At 38.9% G+C, this 27,118-nt stretch overlaps 1 protein-coding gene across 1 annotated transcript; it reads right to left on the minus strand.

Annotated features, from left to right (window-relative positions):
• Nucleotides 1-2,086: 2,086 nt before the first annotated feature.
• On the minus strand, nt 2,087-26,808 carry LOC127871462 (carbonic anhydrase 9-like). Its single transcript, XM_052414406.1, has 15 exons — nt 26,699-26,808; nt 22,208-22,228; nt 21,863-22,036; nt 15,630-15,787; nt 15,181-15,270; nt 13,430-13,499; nt 10,611-10,765; nt 10,261-10,387; nt 10,077-10,118; nt 9,578-9,757; nt 9,219-9,370; nt 8,730-8,822; nt 8,343-8,409; nt 7,757-7,944; nt 2,087-3,131 (listed from the first exon to the last, which is right to left on the minus strand). The coding sequence occupies exons 1-15, from the start codon at nt 26,763-26,765 to the stop codon at nt 2,889-2,891; spliced, it is 1,827 nt and encodes a 608-aa protein (XP_052270366.1). The 5' UTR covers nt 26,766-26,808; the 3' UTR covers nt 2,087-2,888.
• Between the last annotated feature and the right edge of the window lie 310 nt (nt 26,809-27,118).

Below are 27,118 nucleotides of genomic sequence, written 5' to 3' on the forward strand. Positions count from 1 at the left end.
GGAGACCCCGAGACAGTCTGAGACGTCGTCAGAAAGTCTACCAGACCGGCGATGCACCTGCAGGAGACTCTTGGATCCGGTTTAATGAGAGCGACCATGGTGGGGCGACTATGATTGTACCAGCAAATAATCGTCGTGCGACAATAACCGAGTTTAATAGAGAGCGACGATCGTCAGTCGACCGCGCGTTGTTCGACATACTGTCGAGCGACCGCAGTCCACCCTTCACACCACGACTGAACGTCGCTTGACGCTTTGTCGGCACCCAAAACCCGTGCCTGGAGACTCACAGACGATCTGCGACGGTGCCAAAACCGTCTGGGCACCTGCAGGAGATTCCCAGACAGTTTGCAATGATATCATGACCGTCTGGGCACCTGGAGGAGACTCCAAGACAGTCTGCGACGGTGCCAGACAGTCTTTTAAACCGGCAGGGCACATGCAGGAGACTCCCAGACAATCTTCAACGATATCATGACCGTCTGAGCACCTGGAGGAGACTCCCAGACAGTCTGCGACGGTGCCAGACAGTCTTTTAAACCGGCAGGGCACCTGCAGAAAATTTCGAGACAGTGTGCGACGATGCCAAGACCGTCTGGGCACCAGTAAGAGACTCCCAGACAGTCTGTGACGGTGCCAAGGCCGTCTGGGCACCTGCAGGAGACTCTCAGACAGTCTGCGACGCTGCCAGAAAATCTCCAAGACCGGCGAGGCACCCACAGGAGACTCCTAGACAGTCTTCAACGGTGCCAGGACCGTCTGGTCAGCTGCAGGAGAATCCCACACAGTCTGCGAGGGTGCGAAGACCGCCTGGGCACCAGCAGGATACTCAAAGACGGTCTGCGACGATGCCAGTACCGTCTCGGCACCAGCAGGAGACTTTCAGACAGTCTTTGACAGTCTATTGCATTGCCCAGACGTACTTTGCAACATTGCAGACTGTCTGGGAGTCTCCTGTAGCTGCCCAGACGGTCTTGGCACCGTCGCAGTTTGTCTTGGAGTCCCTGCATGTCCCCATCGGTCTGGGAGACTGTCTGGGAGTCTCCGGCTGGTGTCCAGACAGTCTTGGCATCGTCGCAGACTGTCTGAGAGTCTATAGCTGGTGCACCGACGGTCTGGTTGAATTTCTTGCACCGTCTTGGGGTCTCCTGCAGGTGCCCTGACGGTCTTGGCACCGTCGCAGACTGTCTGGGAATCTCCTGCTTGTGCACCGACGGTCTAGTATATTCGTTTGGCACCGTGTGCGAGTCTCCTGCCGGCGCCCAGACGGTCTTTCCACCGTCACAGACTGTCTGGGAGTCTCCTGCCGGTGCCCCGACGGTTAGGGAGACCGTCAATCACCGTCTGGGAGTCTCTTGCAGGTACCAAGACGGTATTGGCATCGTCAAAGACTGTCTGAGAGTCGATTGCAGCTGCCGCGGAGGTCTGGGAGACTTCTGGCACAGTCCGAGATTCTCCTGCAGGTGCCCAGACGGTCTTGGCATCACCGTAAACTGTCTGGGAGTCTCCTGCAGGTGCCTCGCCGGTCCTTAAGACTCTCTGGCACCGTATCAGACTGTCTGTGTGTCTTCTGCAGTTGCCCAGACGGTCTTGGCCCCGTTGCAGACTGTCTTGGAGTCTCCTGTAGGTGCCCAGCTGATCTAGGAGACCTTTTGAAACCGTCGCAGACTGTCTGGGATTGTCAGAGGTGCCCAGACAATATTGGTACCGTCGCAGATTGTCTGTGAGTCTCCAGGCACGGGTTTTGGTAGCCGACAAAGCGTCAAGCGACGATCAGTCGTGGTGTGAATGGTGGACTGCGGTCGCTTGACAGTATGTCGAACAACGCGCGGTCGACTGACGATCGTCGCTCTCTATTAAACTCGGTTATCGTCGCACGACGATTATTTGCTGGTACAACCATAGTCGCCCGGCTATGGTCGCTCTCATTAAACCGTCCCTGGAGCGTTTGTAACCTCATCCAATTTGCACTCTCCAGTGTAAATACGCATCATTAAACTAAACCTTCCGGGAAGATTGGCACTATGACGCGTATGTAAATGCCTTATCGCATTTGAAAGTTTATAAAACGAACACGATAACATAGTTTAAATGGTTAAATATTGAATCTGAAGACGTATTTTATTGGCATCATGTTATATGATTCACCATATAGGAAAAACAGCGAAATTACATTTACACATGCAGTTATGCTTGATAAAAAACGATGGAACTGTCTATTTGGTCTGGTTTGTATTTAAAACTTGAAAGTATAAAACAATTACATTACCCTTTATGTTATGTCAACGGGGCATCTCTACGTTGAACTTTGTAGCAATTTATTTTCATGTAGTATTGCATCTTAGAAGCAACATTTAATCAGATGATTAAAATACAATGGCTATTGCACACCTTTGGTCGGTCAAAAAAAATATCGTTTACACTTCTCTATAAACAAAAAGAAGTGACTGCCATGAGCAAAGCAAATTAAAATAATGTTTCCGATAGCAAAAAAATAATCCAAGTCGTTGTTTAGAATCGATACACAACAATCAATTACTGTGTTAATGTTATTTTTCCCGCCGAATTCAACGTAAGGTCCTATTCCAGTAAGTTTACTATCATAACCTGAGCATCCCATACCGATCTTAGCTGATCAACAGGACGACATTAGTATGAAATTAACTAACAACGGCGGACTTTCAACCGTTATGGGAAGGAAGATTGTGTAAATAATAACATGAGCAATCCCTCACACAAGAACTGCGGACGATTTGAAGGGAGAACATTTGAGCTGTGCTAGATGTTGCTGACAGAAAAAAGTGTTTTGTATAATGAAGTAACCTTCCCGAACGACATGTTAGTACAGAAAACGAAAATACTGGTATGAAGTATCATATTAAACATCATCACATTGTGAACACCCATATGGCCACAATTGGTACGAGTAGCAATGCTTCGCCGGAAGTAGCGGCGGCGTAACCGCCTGTAGGTTTAGCGGCGGTGGTCACTCTGCTGGTGGTCTTCTTGTTTAGACTCATGTAAACATTCCTGCTATTGAGGGGTTGGACAGGGCGATAGTTCTCAGAGATCTTGTCCTTGTCGGTGATTGTTCCTTTTGTTTTGTACGCCAAGTCACGAAATGCCGCAATCTGAAAATGTTTTGATTGCACATAACACTGTTTTTCACCTGTATCAGAATTATTCTTTGAAGTCAGGAATATATGCCCCTTAGTTTATTGACTTACGCCAGCACAATATAATATTGCGTGGTCAACGTGGCTATTTTAAGTCCCCCCCTCCACATTTTACGAGCGGAGAGTAGCATTAAGATTTAGCCTTGTCTGTCCGCACTTCCTTCCACTTTGTTTGTGTCGCGTGTAACCCAAAACAAACAGTATCTCTGCTTAAGGAATAAAACTGCACACAAATTAATAAACATGACAGCGTGCGCACCTCAATATTTTTGTTCAAATTACTTTTGTAATTTTGTCGCGAATAATTCCACAGTATTGACGTCATAGGGGCAAAAACCTTACAATTAGGTTAACCTGGGTGTAATCTTACGAGACTCCACATTTTAATTCATTTGTTTTTCGACTTAAGTTAATTATTCAGACAAAAGCAGGGTGCACCCTTGTCCCGCGGACAAATGTCTTGTTGATTGAGAACGTCTGAAAATGTGTATGGACACTATAGTGCAGAGAATTGTTGACAAGTGGACAAAACAGATCAGTTCACTTTGCTCTCCGATACATTATTGACAAGTGGACAACACAGATCAGTTCACTTTGCTCTCTGAGACATTATTGACAAGTGGACAATACAGATCAGTTCACTTTGCTCTCTGAGACATTATTGACAAGTGGACAAAACAGACCGGTTCACGTTGCTATCTGAGACTTTATTGACATGTGGGCAAAACAGATCAGTCCACTTTGCACTCTGAGACATTATTGACAAGTGGACAAAACAGATCAGTTCACTTTGCTCTCTGAGACATTATTGACAAGTGGACAAAACAGATCATTTCAATTTGCTCTCTGAGACATTAATGACAAGTGGACAAAACAGACCGGTTCACGTTGCTATCTGAGAAAATATTGACAAGTGGACAAAACAGATCAGTTCACTTTGCTCTCTGAGACATTATTGACAAGTGGACAAAACAGACCGGTTCACGTTGCTATCAGAGACATTACCGACAAGTAGACAAAAAAGATCAGTTCACTTTGCTCTCTGAGACATTATTGACCAGTGGACAAAACAGACCGGTTCACGTTGCTATCTGCTACATTATTGACAAATGGGCAAAACAGATCAGTTCACTTTGCTCTCTGAGACATTATTGACAAGTGGACAAAACAGATCTGTTCACTTTGCTCTCTGATACATTATTGACAAGTGGACAAAACAGATCATTCCACTTTGTTCTCTGAGACATTATTGACAAGTGGACAAAACAGATCAGTTCAATTTGCTCTGTGAGACATTATTGACAAGTGGACAAAACAGACCGGTTCACGTTGCTATCTGAGACATTATTGACAAGTGGACAAAACAGCTCAGTCCACTTTGCTCTCTGAGACATTCTTGACAAGTGGACAAAACAGATCAGTTCACTTTGCTCTCTGAGACACTATTGACAAGTGGACAAAACAGATCAGTTCAATTTGGTCTGTGAGACATTATTGACAAGTAGACAAAACAGACTGGTTCACGTTGCTATCTGAGACATTATTGACAAGTGGACAAAACAGATCAGTTCACTTTGCTCTCTGAGACATTCTTGACAAGTGGACAAAACAGATCATTCCACTTTGTTCTCTGAGACATTATTGACAAGTGGACAAAACAGATCAGTTTAATTTGCTCTGTGAGACATTATTGACAAGTGGACAAAACAGACCGGTTCACGTTGCTATCTGAGACATTATTGACAAGTGGACAAAACAGCTCAGTCCACTTTGCTCTCTGAGACATTCTTGACAAGTGAACAAAACAGATCAGTTCACTTTGCTCTCTGAGACACTATTGACAAGTGGACAAAACAGATCAGTTCAATTTGGTCTGTGAGACATTATTGACAAGTAGACAAAACAGACTGGTTCACGTTGCTATCTGAGACATTATTGACAAGTGGACAAAACAGATCAGTTCACTTTGCTCTCTGAGACATTATAGACAAGTGGACAAAACAGATCAGTTCACTTTGCTCTCTTAGACATTATTGACAAGTGGACAAAACAGATCAGTTCAATTTGCTCTGTGAGACATTATTGACAAGTGGACAAAACAGACCGGTTCACGTTGCTATCTGAGACATTATTGGCAAATGGACAAAACAGTTCATTCCACTATGCTCTCTGAGACATTATTGACAAATGGACAAAACAGATCAGTCCACTTTGCTCTTTGAGACATTTTTGACAAGTGGACAAAACAGATCAGTTCACTTTTCTCTCTGAGACATTATTGACAAGTGGACAAAACAGATCTGTTCAATTTGCTCTGTGAGACATAATTGACAAGTGGACAAAACAGACCGGTTCACGTTGCCAGCTGAGACATCATTGACAAGTGGACAAAACAGTTCAGTCCACTTTGCTCTCTGAGACATTATTGACAAGTGGACAAAACAGATCAGTCCACTTTGCTCTCTGAGACATTATTGACAAGTGGACAAAACAGATCAGTTCACTTTGCTCTCTGAGACATTATTGACAAGTGAACAAAACAGATCATTTCAATTTTCTATCTGAGACATTTATGACAAGTGGACAAAACAGACCGGTTCACGTTGCTATCTGAGAAAATATTGACAAGTGGACAAAACAGATCAGTTCACTTTGCTCTCTGAGACATTATTGACAAGTGGACAAAACAGACCGGTTCACGTTGCTATCAGAGACATTACCGACAAGCAGACAAAAAAGATCAGTTCACTTTGCTCTCTGAGACATAATTGACAAGTGGACAAAACAGACCGGTTCACGTTGCTATCTGAGACATTATTGACAAATGGGCAAAACAGATCAGTTCACTTTGCTCTCTGAGACATTATTGACAAGTGGACAAAACAGATCTGTTCACTTTGCTATCTGATACATTATTGACAAGTGGACAAAACAGATCATTCCACTTTGCTCTCTGAGACATTATTGACAAGTGGACAAAACAGATCAGTTCAATTTGCTCTGTGGGACATTATTGACAAGTGGACAAAACAGACCGGTTCACGTTGCTATCTGAGACATTATTGACAAGTGGACAAAACAGTTCAGTCCACTTTGCTCTCTGAGACATTCTTGACAAGTGGACAAAACAGATCAGTTCACTTTGCTCTCTGAGACATTATTGACAAGTGGACAAAACAGATCAGTTCACTTTGCTCTGTGAGACATTATTGACCAGTGGACAAAACAGACCGGTTCACGTTGCTATCTGAGACATTATTGACAAGTGGACAAAACAGATCAGTTCACTTTGCTCTCTGAGACATTCTTGACAAGTGGACAAAACAGATTAGTTCACTTTGCCTTCTGAGACATTATTGACAAGTGGACACAACAGATCAGTTCACTTTGCTCTCTGAGACATTATTGACAAGTGAAAAAAACAGATCAGTTCAATTTGCTCTGTGAGACATTATTGACAAGTGGACAAAACAGACCGGTTCACATTGCTATCTGAGACATTATTGGCAAATGGACAAAACAATTCAGTCCACTTTGCTCTCTGAGACATTATTGACAAGTGGACAAAACAGATCAGTCCATTTTGCTCTCTGAGACATTCTTGACAACAGGACAAAACAGATCAGTTCACTTTTCTCTCTGAGACATTATTGACAAGTGGACAAAACAGATCAGTTCAATTTGCTCTGTGAGACATAATTGACAAGTGGACAAAACAGACCGGTTCACGTTGCTATCTGAGACATCATTGACAAGTGGACAAAACAGTTCAGTCCACTTTGCTCTCTGAGACATTATTGACAAGTGGACAAAACAGATCAGTCCACTTTGCTCTCTGAGACATTCTTGACAAGTGGACAAAACAGATCAGTTAGCTTTGCTCTCTGAGACATTCTTGACAAGTGAACAAAACAGACCGGTTCACGTTGCTATATGAGACATTATTGACCAGTGGACAAAACAGATCAGTCCACTTTACTCTCTGAGACATTCGTGACAAGTACACAAAACATATCAGTTCAATTTGCTCTGTGAGACATTATTGACAAGTGGACAAAACAGATTAGTTCACTTTGCTCTCTGAGACATTCTTGACAAGTACACAAAACAGATCAGTTCAATTTGCTCGGTGAGACATAATGGACAAGTGGACAAAACAGATCAGTCCACTTTGCTCTCTGAGACATTATTGACAAGTGGACAAAACAGATCTATTCACTTTGCTCTGTGATACATTTTTGACAAGTGGACAAAACAGATCAGTCCACTTTGCTCTCTGAGACATTATTGACAAATTGACAAAACAGATCTGTTCACTTTGCTCTGTGAGACATTATTGACAAGTGGACAAAACAGATCTGTTCACTTTGCTCTGTGATACATTATTGACAAGTGGACAAAACAGATATGGTCACTTTGCTCTGTGAGACATTATTGTCAAGTGGACAAAACAGATCTGTTCACTTTGCTCTGTGATACATTATTGACAAGTGGACAAAACAGATCTGTTCACTTTGCTATGTGATAAATTTATATCCCTATCTGTGACTATGGGAAATACTATCGACTCATCTCATCACCTGACTGGTGCCCATGTTGATTGTTGGTTCCATGACTGTCCAGGTGACCGTCTCCGCGCAACCAGGAGTTGTCAGGCTGCCCTTGTACCGGTAGAACGTCAGATGCTTGCCATGCGTGTCATTAAGGCGCAGGTCTTTGTTTGTAATGTATGTAAGTCTCAAATCGTTGATTTCGTACTTTGGGGAATCTTTTTAAAATAAAAACACATAAACTATATGGCACTCAAAAATGTCAAACCTCAATCAATTAAGTGTGTTTCACTATCAAAAGGCAAAACACCTTTACGAGGAACTAACCAAAGTATAGTCTGAATATCACATTAATTTATGCAGGAGGCAAGATAAAATAATACAATATTTGTCTTCAACAAGTCCGCGCTTGATAAGTTTAGGTAAGACTCGATAAAAGTTTCATTTTCGATCCTCATGCGTTGACGGCTCCAGATAGGTTTCCTAAATCGATAGCTTACCGATGCTGAACAAAGTTATATATTCTCGACAACATTTAGAGGGAGTATAAAAACGACACAAAAACATATGTCAAGTTTCATTCTTTTTATATGTGCAAAAGCTATCGTTTTCTTACTTCTATACTTAACATGTTCCAATGCGCGGACGATGGTTGAAAAATAAGTGTTGTTTTCTTCCGAACCCTGCAAGAAATACGATTATATTACCTAATAACACCACCAAAACTGACTACCACATAAAGCATAGTTTTGGATACGGATAAAGTCAACTGTGATCATGAAATTCATGTGACTCACAAACAGTGTTGTCGTCGAAGTCATAAATGGCATGCAACCGTCTAGTAAGAATCGTATGCATATCATGACATCATTACGATATTGTCAGTGTAATCCGCTGTGTACTAAATGTCGTTAAAAAGGTTTCCAGCGAATTGTGCGATTTATTATTTAATCAAATGTCTTAAACATGTCGTATAAATACAATATATGAAATTCTAAGTTACATTTACGAAAAATCCCACAACAGCCAGACCGTCTTGTTTTGAGGCTGCTTCCGCAATCCCGCCATATTTGTCATTGTAATGAACAATGTGCATCTGCAAGTAATGGTAAAGTGATATTCAAGAGAATTATGTTATGATGGCTAAACTCAAGCGACGACACAATATCGCTGAATGAAAGTGAATTATCGAACGATTCCCTGATATCGAGCGTCTCATGATATCGACAGTTTTGTTCATATTAAGAACGCGGCTCTCGTGATAGCGCCCCACGCAGGCGCCTCGAGTATTTAATTTCACTAACATAAATACGCCTGAAAACAAATACAAACACAACCAAAATGAGGAAAAACATGTATTATTACAGTTCAAAATCTTACTTCAACTACAATAATTGGCTTTGCGTGGTTAAACACGCTGTTAATAAACAATTTTGACATGGATTTAATGATACTTTTTCGGCGAGCACAGATCAATAATACTGTCTTTCACCTCCATGGGGTATGACTGTTCCTTTATCGTGTGCTCAGAGCCATTGTGGAGGCTTGAACCCCAGTGGAAGTGGAAATGGGCCGCCCTGAAGGTGCCCGCAAGTCCTCCGTTCTTGATGAACAGATTGGCGGACGGATCGATGTCGATTTGAACTGGAGTAGATAATTGGCAGATATTGAATGGCTTCAAAGAAATACAAAATAGAATATTATAGTAAAAGCAATAGATTGTGCATTTCCGAAAAGAGTACAGTAAGGTGAAGTAAAGCCCGATACCTTACAAGTTAAAGCTCTGCAGACTTTCGCAAAAGAGACTGTTAAACCAGAAATATAAAAGCCTGACTATGACTCTGAACTTACGTGAATGACCGTTGTTGGACATATTTCCAATGAAAGCCTGATCGTAGTTGTTAAAAGTCAGAGTGTCAAGACCCATACTGGAGTCAAACACCATATCGGGCACATCCGGATCTGGGATATTGATCGGGGACTGCGAAGAATTGCCACACTCTGGGTAGTACAGGGGCCAGTTTTTAGGACCTGCAAGCGTCGTAGCATACATATTATATAGATATTCATATAATATTGTTCACAACATTTAGCATATTAAATAGGAAGCTCCATTAATTTTATAACAATGGTACACTTTGTTTAAAAACTAATTTTCAGATGCAATATACTACATATTTTGTATGATATTAATGAAATAAATGTTAACAATACAAATATAAAGGGGGATAATTGCACATTTTACTTACAGTGATTACTTATCGATCGTTAAAATTATAAAGGTCTTCATTTCAGGGGACTTGGCACGTTAAAATACCAAACAAAAATAATACGTCCGTTCTTGACTTACCCTCATAACCATGGTATCCCCAGTGAAAAGACGCTGGAACAGCTTAAAATATATAACGTTTACATGGTGATTATTACAAAAATTTCAGATTGTTAATGTCGACACGAAATTCATAATGAAATCGATGTTATAGTAAACGTTTTGATAAACATGTACGTTATTCGTTGCAAATAACTTAAATTACATGTGTCAAAGCTTTTCATAACCGTTCGGTTATATCGCGGCTGCACGGGCCGGAAGTTCATTTCAAGTGGCATCATGTGCTCAGTCTCGTTCTCGTTCGTATTGTACAGTGCACGGAACTGACGCATCTGCAAAAATACGCTGAATTTACTCACATGTCTCACACATATATAGCCGGACAACAGCTGGCAAAATTTGATTTTGTACTTAAATAATCATTAAAGATACACAGCATAAATTGAAATGTTACATATTGAACATAAATGTGGAGTACTATAACACATGTGAATTTTTGTTTACACAGTGATCTTTTTAACTAGAACATTCGGACTAGTTTTTGTGCGATAGTACCTGCGCCTCTGAAATGGTGATCTTGTCTTCAAACAGGGTCCAGAGGACGGCCTCATCGCATGTGGGCGTGGTCAGACTGCCCATGTAGCGGTAGAACTCAGTCACGTGGTGAGGCATCAGGCATGAGAAGTCCAGGCTTAGAGGACGGGACCGTCCTGAAAAATATAATCATGTACTATTACACATCTTTATATATTCTTCCATTCGTACAAGTGCTACCTCGTACTCGCTTGTTATTAAATCAAGCTTGGTACGTGGAGCTAATAAACATTTGTTCTATATTCACACACTTATTCCTCCTAAAACAAATTTATTAAAGTTCATCCTTTCAGCAAAAAACACTTCACGCGCAACCAGCACATTCAGTCCACTCATCTATTTACCCTTGTTTCAATTTTTTAGCCCAACGTCATACATACATATGGTTTTTTTTACCTTTGACTGTCCTATTCGGCTCTATGATAGGCTTTGCAGAGATTGAATGACTAGGTAACCATGGACGAGGCCACCCTCAGTTAGGTAATGTTGCGATTATCCCAGGGTGGCTTATAGTAGATATAGGGTAAAACTAAGAGATAACTAGCTCGTCTAAATATTTAGCCTGGACAAATGAACAGCTCCGGACCATGTGCAGTTGTTTGACTAGAACATGGGGGAAAGAAAGTTAGGCAGGTCAACAAAGAAAGGTCTTTAAGCTGAAGATCAAGTTCGAAAATAGAAGAAAAATAGTAGAATAAAACGGCGTCAACACTAAACATTGAGAAAGAGCCAACCAAGCTATGGAAACTTACAAAGCCTTAAAAGACGAGAGTAACATTGATCAGAAGAGATTGAATCACTTTGGAAAACGAAGGAAGAACCTTGACAAAAGGACTACCGCAAATGCATTGGCAAAATCATGAGCAAAACCGCAGTATTATGAACACCAGAAAACGTAAGAAAAATGACCGGCAGAGAAAGCAATGATGACGAAAAAGAACAAACTGGACAAAAATAACGAGAGCTATCAACAACCTGAAAGCTCAAACGACTGACAACATTGCTAACAATATTATGCAACATATATTCACAGCAGCTGTTGATAATTTTCAACTGCATCTGGTCACAAGGACAAGTAACCTAGTGCTGGAAGGAGGTCATGGTGAATCCGGTTTAAAAAAAAAAGGGATGAATACGTTGAACATCCTGAAAACGGCATCTACAAGACTCTTAACCAAATTGCCAAACAGCGCATGCAGCGGACCCAGGAAACAAAGCTAATCAAAGCCGGCTTAAGAAGATAAAATGAAATAAGCCAACATGTATTGCCCAGGTCATAGAAGACGCATTCAATTCACAGATGACCATCAATTAGCCTTCAACAACGTGTAAAAATACGAGCTCATGGTCAAGATTTTCCGCAGTGGCATTCAAGGCTAAGTCAGAGTGTTGGTAGGCATTTAATGTGGGCAAAAAGAGCACCAAGAGGTCTCACATGGAGGAGTTTCGTGACCCAACCGGGTCAATCCCTTCAACATCAGCATTAAAGTATAACTACCTTGAGGAGTACGAGTAATGATAACCTGGTGCTCTGGTACACATATACATATTTAAGAATTGCCACCAATAGAATAAAGCCAGCTTTTTCAATATCTCATCTATCAATAAATAGAAATCATCATATTAATAATGAGGAATCTTCATCCAACCTTTTTAAACTCTCCACCAAAGATTTATCTGGAAAGCTGACCTGGTACAGAGTGCAGAGGCAAAAGTCAGGTAGAATTTTCAAACAGGTAACAATACATTGGGGAACCAATGACAAGATCGTAAAACGGTTTACCAAGGCACAATAAGACCCCACCTGGAATACGGCTTCAATTCCAACACATACACCACCTATCACATTATCTTATGTTGCTGATGGCTGCACCACATACACAACTAATCACATTTCTTGATATTGGTGAAGGCTTGAAGGAAAATTTTAAGCATATTGCAAACTTTGATACCTTATTTGTACCAGCCAAGTCATATATATATCAAATCAACTTTGGCAAGTATTTGCTGTGAATTCGGCGTGTGTTTTTTTCCATAAGTATCCTTATAACTGCTTCTTATAAAAAAAACTCCTAGATTACGGAGTCCATCGAAGTGTTGCGGTGTATTTATAGAGTTATCTCTCGTGTATAAGCAGTGTGAGTTGACCTCTTCCAGGCTTCAAATCATGGACCTATATGCCAACTTTTTAATTTAACAGGGTGCAGAATCAACGGGGTTGTCAAGGGTTTACATACGGTCTTGGCAGAATGTAAAGATATTGATATTGGTGAAGGCTGCACCACATACACCACTGATCACAATATCTGATTTTGCTGAAGGCTGCACCACATATACCATTAATCACAGAATCTGATTTTGCTGAAGGCTGCGCCACATCTACCACTTATCACGGTATGTTTTTGATGGCTACACCGCATATACCTCTCACCATTGTATTTGATGTAACTCAAGGCTACACCACATGTACCTCTCACCATAGTTTCGAATGTTGCTCAATGTTACACCACATGTACCACTAATCACATTATCTGATGTTGCTGAAGGCTACACCAACTATACCACTCACAATGGTATCTGTTGTATCTTAATACTGCACCACTTTATACCAATGACCATAGAACATGTATCTGATGTCGCTCAAGACTACTCCACATATGATGTTGCTACTGGCTACAACACATAAACATCTAATCAAAGTACTAGTATCATAGGTCGCTTAAGGCTACGAACATTCCCACTCGTGACAGTATCGATGTTGCACCACATATACCACTCACCATAATATGTGATGTTACTCAAAGCCTCTACAAGTGGTTGAATGTCTGAGTTGTGTCCATTTGGATCAACCTGCAAGAAACATGCATAGTAGAGACCAGAAGGCAACATATATTATAATATAGTGTGAATGTTTCATCAGGTTCGTTCTGTTGTTTTAATACTAAATATTAAATATTTTCTATGTGGAAGATATTTAAATGAATATTTGAACTTATTCAAAATTTGTAACAGAAAATAGTAAGTCACGGAAGTTAAGATTAGACAATTCAACAATTTGACATAAACTAGTATCTTAATTAATCATTGGAATAACGTCAGAGCCATCAATCACTTACACGAGGCTTGAAGTCTTTGTATGTAAAATATATACATGTGTATAAAGCGAATCCAATTGAATGAAGCAGCACATATCGACGACTAATAAAGGCTCATTGGGTAATTGTCGACCTAAAATGGGTATGACTAGAAGCCGATTCATGTCACCCTGGGGTGACTTCAAGCCGATTATAGTTACCCGGTCGGCTTGAAGTCAGCCCAGGGTGACATGAATCGGCTTGAAGTCTCTCTAAGTTGACAAGAATCGGCTTTTAGTTACCCCCGGGTGACTTTAAGCCATTTCAGGTCGACAATGACCCAATGAGTCTAATTAAGGAATAGAAAAAGAGAGAAAAAATCCAATTCAGCACAACAAAATAGGTTCGTTTAGGTTAGTGGAAACGAAACTTTGTTTTGCGCCTTATATGATAATGCTCTCTGCGTGGCTGTCTTGAGAGCTAGCTTGATTGATTGCTTTTGACGTTTTTTTATGTACAATCAAACGAATCTTACTTATATTTTGGACGCATGGTCTTTTTTGTTAAATTCATGCGTGAATTTTTACCGATAGGAACATACAAGATTAAACAACAATAAACCATTCTTCCTATTCTATGTTGTAGGGTTAACATATCTAATTATCGTACTGTCGTGTTGCCGTCATCGTTCTGTAATGCTATCGTCATCGTTCTGTAGTGCTATCATTATCGTTATGTAGTGCTATCTTCATCGTTCTGTAGTGCTATCGTTATCGTTCTGTAGTGCTATCGTTATCGTTCTGTAGTGCTATCGTTATCGTTCTGTAGTGATATCTTCATCGTTCTGTAGTGCTATCGTTATCGTTCTGTAGTGCTATCGTCATCGTCTGTGGTGCTATCGTCATCGTTCAGTAAGGCTATCGTCATCGTTCTGTAGTGCTATCGTCATCGTTCTGTAGTGCTATCGTCATCGGTCTATAGTGCTATAGTCATCGTTCTGTAGTGCTCTCGTTTTCGTTCTGTAGTGCTATCGTCATCGTTCTGTAGTGCTATCGTCATCATTCTGTAATGCTATAGTCATCGTTCGGTAGTGCTATCGTCATCGTTCTGTAGTGCTATAGTCATCGTTCTGTAGTGATATCGTTATCGTTCTGTAGTGCTATCGTCATCGTTATGTAGTGCTATCGTCATCGTTCTGTAGTGCTATCGTCATCGTTCTGTAGTGCTATCGTCATCGTGCTGGCTAGTATCGATCAATAAGTTGTACACAAATTTCCGTTAGAAATCGAATTTGTGGGTTGTACTTATAAGCGGATACATCGATTTTAAGATTTACTAAACAGCGCGAACTTAACAGGCCATTAGTCCCTACTGTATAACTGTTTTTTACGAATATAATAATGTATTAACATGCATTGTCATAAGCGATTTATTGTTCCTCTGACTTGCGGACCCACCACAAAGAAGATTCCAAGTACGGCGAGACCGTCAGTCACGTTCTTGGCTGCCTCAACCGTCAAGCCTTCCTTAACGTGTACGATGTGAAGCTGAAAAAAAATGTACACCACGTTCTTATACATTGTGTACACACCAGTCTTACTGACAATAACGTAGTGACGTCACCATCTATGTATAGAATGCGTTCTTATATGTATTACACAAGTCCTATGCATGTAGCAAGTAAATGTACACGTGCGAATCGGTCATTTAGTTTGATCGCGTGACAGCACGCGTATGAGCAGACCTGCAGAGTACGATACGAGCTTTTCGGCATTTGACCCGTATGTGCCCATTAGCCGTAAAACGATTACATGTTTGTGCTGGAGCATACATTCAATTGCTTAACGATAAGAGCTTTAGTCGTTACAAAGGCGACGGGACTAAAATAAAAGCTGGACAAAATCACCTCCAATGGGAATTCATGGCCTCTAAAAGTGTGCTCAGAGCCGTTGTTGCTGGCTGGACCCCAGTGAAAGTGCAGCTGAATGGCGATGTACTTTCCTTGTAGACCGCCGCCTGTCATGTACGTGTTGCCGATAGACGTACTGTTGATAGATAATTGAACTGGAAAAAAGAAACAGCGGCAACAGGCACTTTTGTTTATAATTGTGTCGTGTTCTGAGAAAACTGGGCATAATTGCAGTCCGCACAGGCTAATCAGGGACGACAATTTCCGCTTAAACTAGATTTTCTGTATAAATGGACTTCCTATAAACGAAAAATACCATTAAAGCGGAAAGTGTCGTTCCTGATTAGCCTGTGCGGACTGCACAGGCTAATCTGGGACGCAACTTTACGCACATGAATTATGTCCAGTTTTCTCAGAACAATTGATAGCTCACACAGCACGAAGTACAGGCTATGCGTGTACTTGTCAGTCGATTAGCTATTTACAAATGATTCTTATTAGAAGTTTAGGACGTTTCAAGCCTAATGATAAATATTTAGGCACAGTTTTTTGTCTGTTGCTTGTTTTATGAACACTGAACGCGTTTAATGAATCGCACTTATATTGACCTGACTATGTATTTGTTCTGAAAATGAACAACAATATTTATGTATGTCTGACCATGATTTTCGTTTTGGAAACATTTGCTTGAAGTAATTGATTTTTCCCTCATAGAGTTCAATCTTATATTGTGAAGGGGTTTTCTATGGAAAGGAATTAAAGTAAACATTAGTTTCGTGTAAATGACTTTTTCTTGTGTATACGTTTCTATTCATGCGTATTGATGAAATTTTGTATTTGTCTTTTACAAAGTCATTTTTTCTATTTGAATATAGCTGATGTGTTTTCTTTATCATACTATGTCCAATTCTAAATAATATCCATAAATGATAATTATAATATTCTTATTCCATTGTATCAATACCAGTTTTTACATTTAAATTGGCAAGTTCAAATAAATGAATCAAAGTACATACAAGTTATATCATGTTATATCATTTAAAAATAAAAGCATTCTCTTTTTTTAATATTAAATGCAACCCGTCAAGTTTTTGTCAATTTGCATTAGGCATTACGAAGGTAAAAGCTTGGCATCGGTAAATTGCAGATCGATAACTCTGAAGTAAGAAACCTATATCCGGACTCCTCCATATTATTAAGATATGGAATACATCGTCTGCTGATCCAGGATGGTAAGAAACAAACAATTCGGTAAAATCAGAGCTTAGATGTACGGTGACCAGTTATATATATGCGTACAGAATATTTACACATGTTACGCAAAATTTGATTGGCTGACTAACTCGGGATCTCGAGATAGCGAAAATTATCTCCTCTTTTGTTAAATGCACTCTGCCTTTATTTACTGCACCGCTCTTTTTTTTTAATTGCACTCCGCTTTTATTTAGTTTTGCACTCCTCTTTTTTCTATCTCGTAGCCACGACATAGCTATCTCGAGATCCCGACTTAGCTAACTCGTGGCCACGAGATACAAAAAAGAGGAGTGTAATTTAAAAAAAGAGGAGTCTTTAATTTTAAATTTCAAATCAATGAAACAAATCATATCCAAATAAAGTTTAATGCTATTATTTAATTTATCTGTTGCTTGTCAAAATTATGTTTTACACCAGACTGACTAAACATTTAAAATATTCAACAGTAATAATTAAAATTGCATAGAGCCAATAACCATTCGGAAGTTAACATTTAACAGGGTGCAGGATCACGTGACTTTGTGGGATTGACAATTAAACGTTAATGGATGCAAACCAGGGACGTCGGAAGCAAATTGATATTGTGGCGGCGTAGGGGATGGGTATGGGAGGGGGTATCCCCCTTCCGTTGGTGGGTTCCCCGGATTTTTTTTTCAAATTTTAGCATCACATGGCGCATTCTGGTCCGTTTTTATTACTGATACCAGAACTTAAAGACGTATATTGCAGACATTTTCTAAATGACAAAAGTTGTGACAGACGATGGAGAAGTGATCTCTATATGTCGCAGTTTGTACTTTGTAGCAGGCGACACAACAATAGGGATCATGTTGGTTGTAAGAACGTTCTTCGGAATTTTTTTCCCCCGAAATTCCGTTTTTAAAATTTGAAATTTGTTGGTTGGTTTGGAGTAGATATATTGAAATGACACAAAAAGTGGTAAAAACATTAAATAAGTTTTTAGAATTATAGATTTACTTGGAGTTATAACAATTAATTAAGGTACATTGAGGTACCTTTAATTTTGTGATAATTAAGGTTTATTGGATATCGGCACATGTGTTTCATGTCATACTTTCCTTTATATTAATAAAAAAAAGCAAAGGCTTAGATCATACCGACAATTAAAGATTCCCAGGTTTAATTACTCAAAAATAAAGAGATTATAGTTATAAAAGAGACCGATCAATTAGCAACATAATTGACACGTACATTACCGCGGGCGGATGATGACAATCAACAATACACGTGTCATAACCGCGAAAGCATGATTACCTTGCTTCGTGGTAAAGATATTTTCAAATATACGGATATTGAAATGAAAAAATAATGAAAAAAGGTCTTTGCCGAAATTTCATTTTTGACGAAAATATTGGCGGGGGGGGGGGCGACCGCCGCCCCTGCCGCCCCAGCTCCGACGCCTCTGCAAACACACCCGTAAGTGGTGCTTCTTTCCAATTACTTTTTAAAACATTTTTTCTTAAGAATTTTAAATAGTGCAAAACAGACATTTTTATATTCTGTGTATGGCAATGTGAAATACATCATAATTTCTTTATTTAATAAGCCCGTGTTCTTTCACAAAAATGATATGTGTACTGAATGGATGTACGTGGTTATGCTTTACGCAGCGTGAAGTTATTCCACCGATTTCAGACGTAATCAAGGATGTATTCTTAAATCTTCAGACATCGCCACAAAGTGCAAGAAAAACTGTATTTTATTCACTAAAGATTTTTCCAAGTGTACTACAATATCTTGAGATATTTGCAACAATAAAGTTATTAACGGTGTTTTTACATTCTGCCAAGACCGTATGTAAACCCCTGAAAACCCCGTTGATTCTGCACCCTGTTAAATTAAGAAGTTGGCATATAGGTCCATGATTTGAAGCCTGGAAGAGGTCAACTCACACTGCTTATACACGAGTGATGACTCTATAAATACACCGCAACACTTCGATGGACTCCGTAATCTAGGAGTTAAAAGTAGGAGTTAAAAACAGCAGTTATAGGATACATATGGAAAACAAAACACACGCCGAGTTCACAGCAAATACTTGCCAAAGTTGATTTGATATCTATATGACTTGGCTGGTACAAATAAGGTACCAAAGTTTGCAATATGCTTAAACTTTTCCTGCAAGCATTATTACGATTGCATCAAAGCATGTGATTTTCAATGTACAATATTTAAAAATTCATGACATAAAAGTTATATTTTTCACCTTTGTAAACGGTTATTAACAGATGTATGCATACACACGATGATATGGCGAATAAAATATACACGCAAACATATGTAAATACGGTTTCATCAAATGGAGGCGTTAGTATGAATACGAATGAAATCTATACCCTTGAATTTGCAATTTTTAGCAATAATATTCATTGACATAAGTATAATATTTATTTTAATACCCTTCCATAGTTTACTGAGGGAAGTGTGAAGCCTGTCACTACCGCTTTGCAAATGTGTCGAACGAGAAATGTATCAGCAACTGATTTGCATACCTTGTGCAGGATGAAGTTTACATTTAGTCGACTATGTTAATTTATTTATTCGGCTGTAATTACATAAGAGCGACACGTGAATGCGTTTACATGATATCCGAAATTATTACACAATAAGCGAGTTAAGATGAATGTTTATTTGAATTATTGTTATGAAGTTCTAATTATTACGTTATATGTATCACAAGTCTGGTCTCGCTTACGCCATTTCACGAAACGCCTTTTTGCAATCATTCTTTTTAAATATGTTCCGTATGCTTTGTTTCTCCGTATATTGTATATTCACTATAAAGTCAGAATACATTTTGAGACATGTAATCTTTCATTGGATTATTGCGCATGATCTGAAACAATAGTGTGGGTATATAGGTGTTTTTATACAGAAGAAAATACAAATTTTAAAGCTAGGCTTCTGTGACCAATTTTCAAAGTAAGACTTCTGTGAAATTGAACGTGTAAAATAGTTGGTCATCTTCAAAGTAGAAAAACAAGATAAAAAGCACGATCCCAATGTGGACGCTTAACGAAAGCTGTGACTTTCAATCTCGACTCGTAATCAAAGTACTGACATTCATATCGTTGTTGCAGGTAGTTGTTCGCAGTTTATTGCATTTGTGCACGATAGCATTTCATTTGTTTACTTATACATTAATTTTGTTTTCTGTAGTCTTTATTTTGTTTGTTTACTTTGATAATCGTCCATTTACCAAACTATGAACGAGTCCCTTTAAGCTACTGTGAACAAGACCCTTGAAGCTACTGTAAACAAGTCTCTTTAAGCTACTGTGAACAAGTCCCTTTTAGCTACTGTGAACAAGTCCCTTTAAGCTACTGTGAACAAGACCCTTTAAGCTTACTGTCAACGAGTCTCTTTAAGCTACTGTGAACAAGGCCATTTAAGCTACTATGAACAAGTCCCTTTAAGCCACCGTGAACGAGTCCATTTAAGCTACTATGAACAAGTCCCTTTAAGCTACTATGAACAAGTCCCTTTAAGCTACTGTGAACGAGTCCATTTAAGCTACTGTGAACAAGACCCTTTAAGCTACTGTGAAAAAGTCCCTTTAAGCAACTGTGAACGAGTCCCTTTAAGCTACTGTGAACAAGTCCCTTTTAGCTACTGTGAACAAGGCCCTTTAAGCTACTGTGAACGAGTCCCTATAAGCTACTGTGAACAAGTCCCTTTAAGCTACTGTGAACAAGTCCATTTAAGCTACTATAAAAAGTCCCTTTAGGCTACTGTGAACAAGTCCATTTAAGGCACTATGAACAAGTCCCTTTAAGCTACTGTGAACAAGACCCTTTAAGCTACTGTGAACAAGTCCCTTTAAGCTACTGTAAACAAGACTTTTTAAGCTATTGTGAACGAGTCTCTTTAAGCTACTGTGAACAGGTCCGTTTAAGCTACGTTGAACAAGTCCCTTTAAGTGACCGTGAACAAGCCCCTTTTACCGACTGTGAACAAGTGCCTTTAAACTACTGTGAACAAGCTCCTTTACGCTACTGTGAACAATGCCCTTTAAGCTACTGTGAACAAGGCCCTTTAAGCTACTGTGAACAGGTCCCTTTAAGCTACTGTGAACAGCTCTCTTAAAGCAACTGTGAATAAGTCCCTTTAAGCTACTGTAAACAAGTCCCTTTAAGCTACTGTGAACAAGGCCCTTTTATCTACTGTGAACAAGTGCTATTAAGATTTGTGGACAAGGCCCTTTAAGCTTCTGTGAACAAGGTCCTTTAATCTACTGTGAACAAGTCCCTTTAAGCTGCTGTGAACAGGTCCCTTAAAAGCCAATGTGAATAAGTCCTGCTAAGCTCCTGTGTACAAGCCCATTTAAGCTACTGTGAACAAGTCCCGTTAATCTACTGTGGATAGGCCCCTTTAAGCTACTGTGAACAGGTCCCTTAAAGCTACTGTGAATAAGTCCCTTAAAGCTTCTGTGAACAAATCCATTTTAGCTACTGTGAGCCAGTCCCTTTAAGCTACTGTGAACAGGTCCCTTTAAGCTACTGTGAACATGGCCTTTTTTATCTACTGTGAACAAGGCCCATAAAGTTACTGTGAACAGGTCCCTTTAAGCTACTGTAAACAAGGCCTTTTAATCTACCGTGAACAAGTCTCTTTCATCTACTGTGAACAGGTCCCTTTAAGCTACTGTGAACATGTCCATTAAAGCTGCTGTGAGCAAGGCCATTAAAGCTACGATGGACAGGTCCATTTAAGCTACTGTTAACTAGTCCCCCTAAGCTATAAATATATGCGTTTTAACCGATATGTTTTTGTTTTCAAATGTGTTTAAAAGCTATTGTTGGAAAAATGCCATGCGTTGTTGAATCCGAAACAAATACTTAAACATGTTTACTCATAAAGATCGATGAAAGGTGGCTATAGATTTTTGAGTTTGTGTTGTGTTTTCAACATGCAATTACTTAACTCATAACGACAGGCGCATAAAAACCTCTCACCAGAATGTCCATTGTTACTTAGTATGGGAGGGTTGGTTGTCATGTTCCTATACCCGGTGAAATTGAAGTTGCCCAAGCTGCTATCATAGGTGAGAGAGCTGTCAACTGGTAAATCTATGGGTGATTGGTTCAGTCCGCCACATTTCGGGTAGTGGTCCTTCCAGTGACTCGGTCCTGAAGTCAGTGAGTTAAATTGTAAATCAGATAATGCATTTTGAATTGAAATCAATTTAATATAAAATTTAATGTATGCACGTGATTTTAACACTTAAAAAAAATACATGTTACGTCTTCAAAGACAACCACAACAATGTCATTAATTGACATGTGATTAATTAAACATACCCGTATGACCTCCATATGTCCCTGAAACAAACAAAAAACTAATTTAATTAAATCGTGATATTAAGAGATATTTAAGATTAGGCACGCTCGGTTTAAAATAAGATACTTGACATATGATGACATAAGTCTTCTATGTAAAAATAAGCTGAATAATACTCCCGCCACAACGGACGGGCGTTTTTACTGCGGTCGCACGGCAGCCGTCGACGCGGTATAATCGCCAACGATGCCGTGCAAAGAACGTCAAACTTGGACATCTTACGGCAAATACTTAAACATGCTGATAGTAAACGCCGATGTTCGGCATCCTTACGGCGCCCTCGCTAGAACATCGTAAGAATATCCCGAGGACGCAATAAAAGTAGCAGCAAAACGATTAAATCACGAAAAACGCCGGGTGGACGCCTTGACGTGTCCGATGTTCGTCCAGTACACGCCGAGAGATCGCAGTAAACGCTAGGGACATGGTGAGAACGCAGAGAACATGCGGGGAAAACATAGAGTAGAACACTGACGCGAGAAAAGAGAAAAACGCGCTGGTGTACTTACTACGACCTTCGGAGATTTCCAAAATCCAACTGCTTTGGTCGCAGTAAGGACGCCAATCCTGTATAACGAGTGTATTCATGTCGTAACGCTAAAAACGTAAAACGAATCGCTGTAATTACTCTACACTTGTAAAGGAATACGGTTCTTTTAAGTCACAAGTTAATTAATGTTTTCGTGGTTCACCCTTAAGACGATTCGCTTATTTAACACAAATGTATTCGAAATAGTTATTGTCCTGTCATTAAATTAAGATAATTGCGGTATATTCATTTGAAATCCGGTTCCAATCTACACAAACTCGCCGCGTTAACTTTTTTAATAAAAAATACGTGCTGTTTACATTGATCTCAATTTTCTAGTATGAACGACTTTTCTTCTCCTTCCAGTAAACGCAACTTTATGAGGAACTTTCAAACAATACAACATCATCAGCATATACATAATGCGTATTATAACTATGTTGAATCATTATTCTTTTGAATGTATTGGCTGTTTCTTTAATACAGAAAGCGACATGATCAGGAATCAAAGTTGTCTAGATTCGAAATTCTCAGTCACTGTTTTAATTTTTTTAGATCCTGTTATTGAGCGAAGATTATTCTACATCAAACACACCATATTTTTATTGTGAGCGAGTGATCGAAAAAAAATCCCGGTTGCACCCCGACCTTGTCTCGATCCGACGTTGTTCCGACCGTGCTATGAGTTTTAATAGTATAACGATTCTTGATTTGCGATCAGCCAGTGTTCCCAAAGCGCCATGATACATTTCGACAGTATTCCGACATTCAATGTTACGGTCGACCGTTTTCCGACTTCGACATGATAGAGTTTCGACATCATATCGATCATCGAAATTGCAAGCCGAAAATGTTCCGACAGCGTCATTAAAAGTTCAGATAGAGTACCGTAAGCACAAGGACAGAGTTTCCACAGTTTTCCGACAGAGACCTGATATATGTTCGACCCGATTCTTATATTTACGATTCAGCAGTGTATCAACATAGCAATTTAAGAGTTTTGTCAGTGTTCCAAAAAACCAATGACTGAATTTTGTCAATATTTAAACAGTGCCATGATAGAGTTTCGGTATTGCGATCCGAAGTATTTAGAAAGCGCCATAATATACCGGTAGCATGAAAGTGTTATGATCATCGGATAGCTGACGGTATTCCGACAGCGCCAAGTTAGAGTTTTGTCAGTATCCAGATCCTCAAATTTGCGATATGACAGTAATCATTCTACGCAGTCCCGAATCTCGCGTTTTCTTTTTTTTTTTACTTTATGTTAGGAAGTTGACAGAAATAATCGGTATCGTCAAAATTATGTCTATAACTGTCAAATTTGTAAAAAATCAAATAAAACGCACCATCAACAACCGTCAATACTTTACCGTTTAACCGTTATGCTCCAAAATGTATAAAAGTAATGACTTGTTCGTAACTTTGTTTTATATCCTGTTGATGTACCGTTTCATCTCCTTATAAATATATACAGTGTTCACAAACTCATATGCTATTAATTGAGTAACGCTGATTTGTATACTTTTTTTAAACTGCACGGGAGATTCTTTTCAACATGTGGGGCTTAAAAATTGCTTTCAATGACATAAACATGGTTGATTAAACAATTATTGAAACGGTTTATTTTATAAAAAATAACGTATTTGAAACATAGCAACTTATAAGTTTTGATTTCACCCCATGACGTTATCAAAAGTGTTATAACTGACTTTCTTCCGAAACGAAGAAAAAACGTACATGAATTGAAAGCATGCACGCGAATATAGATAATATTAGTCTTTGTGTACTTGAATTTATCAATATAGTTAAAGAAAGGTTTCCACGGCGAGGCTTACATATTGACCCATTTATGCCTAGCGTCTGGAAAAAAGGCCTTGGCACACAGCGTTGACCCAGATGATGCGGCGTCTCATCTGGGTCTGCGCTGGTTGCTTAAAGAAATTTCTGTAAGAAATATTCTAAATATAGAAAATAAACATACTAGACATTCCTAATTTTGGATAGGATAGTCCACTAGGCATAAAAGGGTAACGCGCAACCCATCCTGTAGTAAAAGAGGACTTTCGAACACAAGTTTCATATAACGAAAGCACTCAAAGGGTCATAATTCTGCGCTAAATCGTCGCAACTCAACTTCTGTTCTATACAATCATCTACACATCATACGCATTTAACTGCTTAAGTCTGGGCATGATCCAAACAAAAATAACAGACAAAATGCAATTATTAATGCCTTGTAATAATGGAGTCAGACAACTTATTTGTTTGACACAGCTTTTGCTAACTCGCATAAACACATCAAACCACCCGCTGACTCTTGCTCTATTTAAAAAAAATGTGTATGGATTCAAATCACCATGTAAATTCCCGTCAAGTTGTTTGCTATCACGATGTGTTGAAAATCTGCACACATATTATGATTCGCATTGCCTATTTTTTAAACAATTTGTGTTAGCGGGCAATTATTTGTGAAGACATTCTTTGATCAACTAATAAAAGAACGACCTTTCATTCGGAAAGAAAAACGAACAATGTCCCAAAATGAGACTATTTAGTACTATACTGGGTCACTGACACTGTTGATTCGTCAATTATTCGTCACACCACTTAATCTAAAACATCACATTATTCAAATATATTCAACATTATTAAAGCAATTTTAAATGCAATGCTGCGACTCCGCTTCAAAATACACTCGCGCACGTGAACTGGATGATCCAATTCAGAGATAACGCTAGCAAGCATGCGCACGCAGTTTTTGGAGATTTGTTTTGCATTCATTAAACGATATTACAAGAACGTACTAAATTGATAACGTACGGAAAAAATAATTGTAGTGAACATGTTACTGTACAAATTAAATTCACATGTATTCAAGTGTAATATTTAAATTCTTATTTCATTAGTTCCATCAACTATTGATTTATTCGATCTAAAATTTACTGGACAAAAAGGAGTCCGTAAAAGAGAATGCTCATGTGGGTTACGTGATAAACCTTGTCCGTCTTAAAAAGCACACGATTATCTAAAAAGAAAGTTTCCTTCTATATCATAATGTGTGTGCCAAAGTATTTTCCAGATTTGGCTTTTCACTTAGAATTTGATTGCAAATACATGTATTGACTAAAATTTTTTAATATTTTGTCATTTTTAAAGAACAGCAGCTTCATGTACAATAGCTCGCCATTACGGCGCAAGACTGTTGCTGGAGATTTATGTAAAATGAAAAAAAAGAAAGAAAAAACATTTTTTACTACACAACACGGGATCGATCAAAAGTTTTTTAAGCGATACGATAATTTATTTGCACAAACTTGTATAAGTCTTCAATATTTTTAGAAAACAAGTCAGAGTTACGGAAAAATAAATCGCATCAACATTTTTGTGGATATTCGTTTTTACTTTGTATAAGATAGAAATGTATAGGTGTTGTCGTGCCAAAGTATATTTATTAAAATAATATAAACTCTGCAGGGTGCTTTTAACTTTAGCGTCCTAATGATGTTTATTCATTTATAAGTTTACGCACATGTGCACATTATAATTTAAGCCTGGAAATCTGACAAAATACGGATTAACAAACGGCCTAATTTTGAGTCAAGTGTTTGTATGCGACATATTATTTAGACTGAAATGTAATAACACTGATGACTTAACGCGACATCCAAAGATCCATGTGAAAATAACACACATTGTCTCAACTACAATTTTCCATTTACACTATAACTAATGCATACAATAACTTCATATTATTTATGAATATGAATATTTTATTTTCGAATCATATACACTTTGGCTGAGTTGGTAATCGACCTATGCCTTGCCAAGAATGTATTAATCGACTGAATACACATATTAATCAAAACGCAAAATAAACAATAAAACTGCGCGACTATAAGATACTCAAAGAAAAGCTTACATTCGGCTGCTTGTGTTGTTCCCCAAAACAGCGCTATGTTTATCGCGAATATGAGTTTTGGTCTCATATCTCCAGCAAACTATTTTTATGTCCGTGCGCTGCGCTTTAAGATTAGACACAGTGTTTTAGTGAATGCAATATTCATTTACTTAATGCAAAGACGGATAGGCTAATTTATATAATATCACGCGCGGACAACAACCCGGATGTTCAGTGTTCCATGTCGACCCGATTTAAATCGGCTTATACTAGTTGAAAATGTAAGCATTTAAACAAATGTTGAAGTAACAGATACGAGAAAAGACAATCATCTAACCTAATTTTGCGAGCAACTAATTATGTTAAATTTAAACACGGCACGTGCCAAATTTCATATAAACAAAGAAGAAAATGGTCTATGGGTTATTCTGCAATAATAAA

Source organism: Dreissena polymorpha, chromosome 3 (genome assembly GCF_020536995.1).
Source record: "Dreissena polymorpha isolate Duluth1 chromosome 3, UMN_Dpol_1.0, whole genome shotgun sequence".
NCBI classification, from domain to species: domain Eukaryota; kingdom Metazoa; phylum Mollusca; class Bivalvia; order Myida; family Dreissenidae; genus Dreissena; species Dreissena polymorpha.